Source organism: Watersipora subatra, chromosome 8, assembly GCF_963576615.1.
Source record: "Watersipora subatra chromosome 8, tzWatSuba1.1, whole genome shotgun sequence".
NCBI lineage: Eukaryota > Metazoa > Bryozoa > Gymnolaemata > Cheilostomatida > Watersiporidae > Watersipora > Watersipora subatra.
In genome coordinates this window covers 4,862,713-4,872,832 of record NC_088715.1, presented here as the reverse complement: position 1 = coordinate 4,872,832, position 10,120 = coordinate 4,862,713, and the positions used below count along the sequence as shown (strand labels likewise).

Sequence of the window (10,120 nt, the reverse complement as noted above, 5' to 3'; positions counted from 1 at the left end):
AGAGCTGAGCCTAGAGCTGAGCTAAGCCGAGCCGGGCTGTGCTCAGTATATTGCTCCCCAATATTAGCAAATATAATATTTCCACTGAAAATAATTTTTGAGGGCGACTTGAGAACACTAACTTCAATTGTGTGGTACAACTAAAGTATGATGATGAGTTATATGTTTTCTGAGCCCTAAGCCTGTTCTAAACAAAACAGACATGGTCTGTATGTGCAGAGAACATTTTGAAAACTGGGAATTTTTTATTGTATTTATGAACAAGCCCATATGTGGAATCATCTGTTAAAGATGGTACTGTGGGAGTTGTTATGGGAAAATAGATAGAAAACATGGAATTTTCAGAATGAGTCTTTAATCAAACATGATCGATGAAATACAGAACAGAAATCTTATCACATAAAGTGAATATTTTACATACAGCTCTATGTATAAGTAGGAATTTTAATCCAAGTGATTAGTCATGTGGTAGTGTAGAGCAGAGCATAATGCAGATGCATTGCTAGTGTTTGGAGCAGTGGCAGATGACTCAACTTCTACCACCTGAATACTAGCACTACTGTCTAAGTTGGTGTTGTCAGCTTGACATTTTGCTACGTGAGCTTTAAAGGTCGGGCCACACGTATCGTGTATTTTCAACTAATCTGGGAAATTCCATTCGTACGAAATTTCTGACCTGCCACACGGAGTTTCCCCACCACGGATTCGTACGAAACTAACTTTCAACTAGCCAATCATAACGCGGTGATAAATTGAAGCCGATTCCGTTTCAATCATTTGCTTCAGTACAAACATGCGGGTCAGATCGAAAAAAGATAACGATTTGTGAGTTTCTAGTCGCAATTCCTAATTCCTAAAATCGGTTGCGGAATGTACACGTAAATTAATTTCGGCGCCTACAATATAACTGCGCGTTAATAAGGTCGTTTCTATGCAACTACAAAACTGCTAATGCTAGATGCACTGAGTAGTTGTAGTAGGCTGTTGTTGTAAATGGTTTTAGTATACTTTTGAATAGAGCTTGTACATTGATAATATTATTACGAACTATTACGTATGTACTACATTGCAAAACGGTTCTTTTGTATGACTACAGCAGGTTTTGGCTTGTCCACAAAACCGTTTTACTTTTTCTTCTAATTACAATACAAATTTGAACCTGACTTTTCAGCAATTATTAGCCTAGCTACAAAGCAGTTATATTTCTATTAAAGCCTTACCTATAATATTTCTATTATTGGCCTTACCTTTAAGGTAAGGCCAATAATAGAAATAATAGGCCTCGTGTGGCCTTACCTTAAAGGTAAGGCCACACGAGACAAAATTCTCACGAAATCGGCGAAATTTGGACGAAACGATTCGTACGAATTGAAATTTGGACGAATTCGTCCATCGTTGGTTGCGCACGATGAACGAATCCTGAATTGGACGAAAGGTCTGAAATTCCTACGACTCGTTGTTTGATTGGTCGGTTGAAAAGGTTAGTTGAATGTTGAAGGCCGTTTTCTTTTGCGCATGTTTGGTCAGATCTAAAAAAGATAACGATTTGCGAGTTTCTAGCCCGCAGTTCCTAACTCGGATTGAAAACTGTGTACTGTGTTGGCGATTATATGTAATCAGTAGCACCATGGACGTAATGGATTTATTTAATATAAATATAACTGTTTTGTAGCTAGACTAATATTTGCTGAAAAGTCAGGTTCCAATATGTATTTAATAGAAATATAACTGCTTTGTAGCTAGGCTAATAATTGCTGAAAAGTCAGGTTCAAATTTGTATTGTAATTAGAAGAAAAAGTAAAACGGTTTTGTGGACAAACCAAAACCTGCTGTAGTCATACAAAAGAACCGTTTTGCAATGTAGTACATACGTAATAGTTCGTAATAATATTATCAATGTACAAGCTCTATTCAAAAGTATACTAAAACCATTTACAACAACAGCCTACTACAACTACTCAGTGCATCTAGCATTAGCAGTTTTGTAGTTGCATAGAAACGACCTTATTAACGCGCAGTTATATTGTAGGCGCCGAAATTAATTTACGTGTACATTCCGCAACCGATTTTAGGAATTAGGAATTGCGACTAGAAACTCACAAATCGTTATCTTTTTTCGATCTGACCCGCATGTTTGTACTGAAGCAAATGATTGAAACGGAATCGGCTTCAATTTATCACCGCGTTATGATTGGCTAGTTGAAAGTTAGTTTCGTACGAATCCGTGGTGGGGAAACTCCGTGTGGCAGGTCAGAAATTTCGTACGAATGGAATTTCCCAGATTAGTTGAAAATACATGATACGTGTGGCCCGACCTTTAGCCTATCTGCGTGACCTCACGTTATGACCGGACACCTATTACGTTTTGCCTTGAAACTTTTGCAGTTCGTGTGAAAAACTGCCAAACGGGATTCTGTTGGCGAGGCATGTTGGAAGTTTGAAACACAACTTTAACTTTTCAAAGCACAAAATAAACTGATTCTAACAATCCAATTATTTTGGTTTGTGTCCATAACATAAAATATTAGTTTGCAAACTTAAAGCCTTTGCCCAAAAGGATTTTATTGTTTTAATTTCTAATTATAAGTAATCCTTTCTCACTGGCCAGACTTGAGGAAGTATTCATTCATTATTAGAGATGATCATTGGATTAATATATTGCACATGGTTTATATATTTCATCAGTGAAGAGATCATCATATCACTTGATAAAACCAATTGAAAATGAAATTTACTAATTCATTGTTGTGCTAGGATTTCATGTAGTTTCAGCTTGAGCGCTACTATCAATTTACTACTGTGTCCTAAATAAACTTCCACAACTGATAATTACATATAATTGCATTTCACCGCACAGAGACCACTAGGAGCTTAAAATATGTTTTTCACAAAAAATAATGAAAAACCGAAAAAACCATAAAAACCGGTTTTTTCAGCTGGTTTAAACCACTCGGTTTAAACCACTCGGTTTAAACCGAGCCAACCCTGGTTGATTGTCAAACTAGTCGAATGTAAAATCCTGGTCTTTCTACTATTACTAGTACTTGGTCAGTCTTGTGCGCCCTGAGAGATCATCAGGTGTAATAACTATCTGCACAATTACTCCATAGTACAGCAAGATGGCTGAGGATAAAGATGGTAGTGTACCTGGCTGCTAAGATGATTATCCGTGATTCCCACCGGGTGCATTTTTAATTGTAGCTTTTGACAGTCAGATGGACATGGTTCTTACAATAGTAAAGATTATTCTTTGTAGCCTTGGTTCCATAACTGGGACTCCATGCTGATTGTCAAACTACTTCAATGTACATGAGGTGGCACTTGTTACAGGAAATATAATGGGATCTTCTCAGAGCAGGAGGAACAGAAGATCAACTACTAACAGAGAGAGTGGAGAGAGAGAAGGTAAGATATATTAGACAAGAGCTACAGAGAGTAAGTACTCTTATGATAAGTTGTAGCAGTGAATTATTGTTTAGTGTAGTATGACTGTTTTACCTGCAAGTGTAGACATCTGTTAAATTGTGTTTAGACTAGTGAGTCTATGAGTTATTTTACAATTACAAATCTTCTATAGAACACTCATTTGTAAACAGTGAGTCCCAAGTCACACCAACTATACTCATGATAATCACTAGTAATTCATCTCTAATTGGTTGACCTGATTTGCTGTTGTCGCAAGACTAACATACAGATGATCATATTGTATATCACTCACTTTATATTTCTTATTATTATTATCATGTGATCATTTACACTCAGGAGTGTTTCAGCTCATTTATAATTTATTCCTAACACAAAATGATTGTCAAGCAATAATCATGTACTCTCATTGGATGTCCTATTTTGAATTTTTAGATGTCAAAAGTGGACAATTCTTACATTACCATTCACTTGTTTAATCATGTTATGCAAATGGCAACTTTTTTTGCAATTATTCTAAAATATTCAAGTATAAATTGTTACAGCTTCATATCAACCATTCTTCAGGATTCTATATTTTAATATTAGCAAGGTTGGAAAACTCTATGTACAATGTGATTCCTTAAAGGCCCTAGTCAGCCATGTTCAGATGAAACAATCTGTTTACATCGTGTTGCTAACCCGAGTCTTTTATGTAGAATATCCAAATTTCAGGTCATGTGATGTGTTAGTTTTCTTCCAATTGGTTAAAATATACAACTATATTTATTCATGGTTCAACAAATAGCTATGTTGCCAACCAGTCAGTTAATAATGTATAAAGATAATTGCACACTATTATTTACAAACTGCTAGCCTAAGTTCCTAAATACTTCAACTAATCATCATTTCCTTCTAGAGTAAAGAACCTTTGCTAGCAGTGTGTGCAGAACTTTCCAGTGGTATGTGTATTCAGGCACCCATACATGGTTGCAAGGATTTTCTCAGGGCGGTAAATACCACTGGGAAAAATACGGTTGTTACCGTCTGCCCTAAATACCTGGAATAAATAGTGAAAATATCAAAAGTTGAAATAGAGCAATGAATTCAAACTATTATGCTTCATGCTGACTCACTCTGGTCTAAACTACTTTCACTGAAACTAAAAGCACTGAAAACATTTTAGCAAGCTATTAGGTCCTCCACAGTTCCACTAGCCATAGTAATAATAGTCAAAGAATTTCCAAGACGAGTCAAGTCTCAATATATGACAGTCAAGCAAGAGTAAGACAAGACTCAATTCCAAGCAAATAGTGACATGGTGAAATATTCCCACGACCAAACAGAGCGAAGCGATTGGTTGGGAGATTTATGATAAATGCACATGTGCACACAACTCTCGAAAATTATTCATCAACATTGAGACGAACCCTTGCATCAAAATTTCATCAACAAATTTAATCATCGTTTTGTAGAGTCGTTAAAGTATAATAACGATACAAAACACATACAAACCTATTTAAATATGTTACCAAGTCTTTGTAAACCATCGTTATTATCTTAAAACTTACCCATCTGATCGAATTATACACAAATAGACAGATTTATTTGGACGAAAATCGTTATTAAAACTTGTCAAGCCTCACTTTTATAAACGTTAAGACCGGAAATTGAAACGCCGAGCGACAAAGAATAGAACGATTAAATCGTGCACATTTCACGAAAAAATAACGTGCACTTTTCACCAGTCTATAGCATTGTTGAAGGTTTCGGTGATTAACGTAGGAGTACTGAAATCGTTTCATTTTGCCGATTTCAAATTAACTGACATTTCAGACACATTTGAGTACTTTGGTATTCTAACTGATGTCCAACGCAGTGTAAGTAAAGGATATGACGATGATATTTTTTTCTAACGATTTTTATGAGATTACGATATTTAATTATAAGTTTGGATATTCTTCTTGATACTTCTTGATATTGTTAGCTGTGACGTTTTGAAATGTAAATAAAATTGCGCATTGGTTTTCTATTATTACTGTATTACTATTACTAAGTTTGGATATTCTTTTTGATACTTCTTGATATTGTTAGCTATGACGTTTTTAAATGTAAACAAAATTATTCATTAGTTTTTTATTATTACTGTATTACTATTATATTAATAATATTGGTTATTCTAATAATATCAGTGCATTTTACTTCTAATATTGCATTTCTTCTATTGCAGGGGGAGAGATATAAACATATAATCTTTTCCTTTCATTATTGCTGTTTGTCATGACCAAACACTTTTTTAAATAGATTTTCTAAAAATCTATATAATAAATATCACTTTATTGTTAGCTATGACGGTTTGAAATGTAAACAAAATTGTGCATTGGTTTTATATTATTACTATATTAATAATCTTGGTTATTCTAATAATATCAGTGCATTCTACTTCTAATATTGGCCAATATTGCATTTCTCCTATTGCAGGGGAGAGATATAAGCATATAATCTTTTCTTTCATTATTGCTGTTTGTTGTATATAATAACACCCACACCCAATACATTACAGCTACCATTGCAGTTATCCTATTGCACTGTAGTGTCATTTGATTGCTAATGTTGCATTTCTCAACCATCAGTACCCTTTATTTTTTCCAATATCACTTTGGTCGTGGGCTGTATGACAGTGGAATTTCTAGTTTAGCAAAATGATATTATTAGAAAGGATGAAAGAAACGCAAATGAAAATCCTTTATCTACTTTGGTAATGATTTAGTTTTCTTCAATAAGATAACTGAGGAATTCATCTCTCTGTTTTTACATGATTGTTCTTTATATATGATTTAAATGTTGTCAGTTCACTGGTCAGCTGCTCTAAACAACAACATGTAATTCTTTATGTACAGCAAATGACTGGTTCAGACTGTTTGTTGAGCCATGACCTAATATGGTCATATACATTAGCCAGTTACAAGTAAACTGATGTTTCAAATGACTTGAAATTCAGTGATTCTACATGAAAGACTCTACTTAACAACATGGTATTCACAGGTTGTTCTACCTGAACACGGTACAACAGCACTTTGTATGTAGTAACTGACTTACATTACAGGGGAGAACATTCAGGTCTGGTACAGACATTCTGGCCAGCCTGAGATTGATACAATTCCTGATGACTGCACATACATCTCTATAAAATATGAGAGAGAGAAACTGGAGGATGTGGGTGACCACCATATCACTCACATGAGCATCAAGACTGGAGTCATTCCTGCTCTGATGACTCCAAGTCTAAAACAACTGCAGCTCAAGAATGTGAACCCCTCCCAACTAGACTGGTATGTCTGCTGTTGGCACATTTGTTGGTACTGAGGCTAAGTGTTGCTACTATTAATGTTAGTATATGGACTAGATTAAGAGGATCTAGATCTTGGTGACTATAAATCTGCCATGCTAAGTAACATAAACATGTAGTATGTTGACTAGATCAAGAAAGGTTTACTAGGTTTACTATATATAAGTAATGACCTAGTTAACTATTACTAGTATTAATAGAAATACTGTATTACTATGTTCTAGTTATCTATGGTCTATCTTCCTTTATGATGTTTATGGAGAGTTGAAATATGTTGAAGTAAATATATGATAAAAGTAATGATCATTTCTATAGTCTAATTAATATAATAACTTCTAGTATGATAACCTGCATAGCTTATTAGTAAGTATTATCAATATAGCCCAGGTTCTGCTGTAGAGATTAGTATAATTACTGGGCTGTTCCCTCTACCCTAATACACATATGTTACACAGTCAAACTCTCACTTTAAACATCCTTTGTTCCTGTTCAAGGTTTCTCTCCTGTAATATTCAGATACTATTGATGGGGGAAAATGTGTTTCCATGGCAGACTTATGCAAGAATATGTGTGACTAAACATGAAATAATACAGTGTATATTTCTAGATAGCAGATAAGTCATTCTTCTCAACAATACACTTACATTATACATGTAATCAGTACTGTAGTGACCTCGTGTGGAGAGGTACAGTCAATAGTCAGCAGGTAGCAGTATGACAGCAGAGTACAGGTGCTATAAGGCTAGTGGAACTTTAGTAAAACCTACTACCAAATGTACCATAATGGTGACCTCTAGGTATGATAGAGTTAGTTGAACAAAGTTGACTAGAACAGACCAGAGCTATAAGATCTAAAGATGGATTCAAGTGTTTTATATTTTCTGTTAAACATATTATGTTATGTTCTTGGTTACACATTTTGGTACAAAATAACTGCAAAAAGAGGTACTGTATCACTAGTGTTACATGCTACGAAGTTTTGTTGTATTTTTCATCTTAGTAGCATGTAAATTGTTCAAAACGTCTAATCTTTAAATCTTCGAAGCGATTCAAACCTCCATTTCAAGGGGGGTATTTTTGAAAGCATCGTAGCAACAACGAAGTACTGCGTATCATGTAAACATCAATATTCGTATTATTACACAAAGCTTTGCGATCGGAGGTTGGGTTTTCATTAGTGAAATCTTTACAGCATCTCTGTTTTTAAGGCACGTGTTTTAAAAATATTATCTTCAAAATAAAAAATATTAACACTGAAATTTAAAGAAAAATTTCTTACACTCTTTGACATTGACGTTTGACCATAAATGCATTTTAAGAGTGTCAGCCGCGACATAAATTATACGCCCCAATGTAGATAAAAGCGCAACAGACTAGTATAGAAAACGCGAAGATTACTCCTACTATATTAAATAATCCTATATATTATTTTACTCTAACAGATTAGCAATCAATATCAAATTCATAGAATGAATCAGACTAAAGCCAGGATTCAGTAGCAATGTATACTTTATGGTAATGACTAGCATTAAACCTGGTGTTGCCAGAGATTCCTTTTATTATTAAGCAGATGGCACCCAGAATATGTGTGGATATTTAATACAAATCACTACACTGATTTCATGACAACAATCCATGAACATATCCATAGAGTTGTACTTAATACATGTAAATATGTATTCTTGTGTTTCTAATCAGAGTATTTAAGAGGCTGGTTCTCAGGAATCAGACAGGAACCATACGCGTAGATATTTAATACAAATCACTACACTACTTTCATGACAACAATCCATGAACATATCCATAGAGTTGTACGTAATACATGTAAATATGTATTCTTGAGTCTCTATTCAGAGTATTTAAGAGACTGGTTCTCAGGAATCAGACAGGAACCATATGTGTAGATATTTAATACAAATCACTACACTACTTTCATGACAACAATCCATGAACATATCCATAGAGTTGTACTTAATACATGTAAATGTGTATTCTTGTGTTTCTAATCAGAGTATTTAAGAGGCTGGGTTCTCAGGAATCAGACAGGAACCATACGTGTAGGTATTTAATACAAATCACTACTCTACTTTCATGACAACAATCCATGAACATATCCATAGAGTTGTACTTAATACATGTAAATATGTATTCTGGTGTTTCTATTCAGAGTATTTAAGAGGCTGGTTCTCAGGAATCAGATGGGATTTTAAAACCAAATATTTCGGCCAACCTGGTGAAAGCATGGAACATGCTAGCAAAGTTTGGCGAAATCGGGCAATAAATTATGGAAATGCCTCGTATTTTCACAATTTAGCTGACATACACATAAATGACAAACAGGGAATTATTAATAGATATGAGTTACTCTAGCTTGTGATTCTCTGTGCTAGGTAGTGTGGTGATGGGAAGAAGTGCCCGTGTTCAATCCTAGTTTTAGCATGAGTTTTTCACAGGTATAAAAGTGATTGCTAAGTATGACTAAAGTAAACAGACTATAATAATTGTTAGAAATATAATATTATTTAGCTGTTCCCTTTACATTCAGAACTTAAAATATCTTACAGCAGTACTTTTATTTCTATTAAACTAGTAACTAGAGAGTGTGTCAGGTATAAATATGAGGTCTCATCTGTGTTTAGAGTAACTTATGGCAGCAAATAATGCTGCTGTCACTGTGTACTGATAACATCTTGTTTAGTATGAATAAAACTAAAACAAGTTAAATACAAAATACTGTGAGTTTATGAAAATTGTCTATTTTTGTGTTTTATTGCTTTCTCCAAGTCTCTGTTAATCAATAAGTATGTTTTCAGATTCCTGTGTCTAACCCTCAGGGGTCAGCATGAAACATCTAATAGTATCTATAGTTGAATCAAGTATGTCTACATAGACACATAAACCTGTAATGTCTGTCCTCCTTTGACACACTCTAAAGCTATTATGTCTATATTGACATGCTGGGGTCAAAGGGTCATCTGTAGTGCATGTGCAGCTGCCCTAGTATTAGTAAAATATATTAAACTACAGACTAAAGTATTATTATTATATTTCTATAGTCTCAGCTCTCTCACCGGACTGAAGGTGGTGATGATTTGGTCAAGTGACTTCAGTGCTGGACTACCTCCAGTGATTGCTGAGTTAGAGACACTGGAGAGTCTCAAACTCATTGACTGTCAGCTGAGAGAGCTCCCACAGAGGTAGTGTATAATATACAGTGTACTGTGTACATACCGAGTCTGTATCTACTGTTTAACTTGATTGTAGGTTGAAGGAGTTTAACTGATTATATTTGTGATTAATTAAATTAGTAAGACTGAAATATTGACAGCATATTGACTAGAGTCTCCCTAATCATTTACTAATTATACA

The 10,120-nt window shown here is 34.5% G+C and overlaps 1 protein-coding gene across 1 annotated transcript in view; it reads left to right on the top strand.

Annotated features, from left to right (window-relative positions):
• Positions 1–3,119: 3,119 nt before the first annotated feature.
• Positions 3,120–10,120, top strand: part of LOC137402241 (uncharacterized) — a 53,991-nt gene continuing 46,990 nt past the window's right edge. The window contains exons 1-4 of the mRNA XM_068088738.1: positions 3,120–3,138; positions 3,331–3,405; positions 6,509–6,734; positions 9,808–9,948. Of these exons, the coding sequence (XP_067944839.1) occupies positions 3,120–3,138; positions 3,331–3,405; positions 6,509–6,734; positions 9,808–9,948 (461 nt within the window). The remainder of the gene's footprint in view (positions 3,139–3,330; positions 3,406–6,508; positions 6,735–9,807; positions 9,949–10,120) is intronic.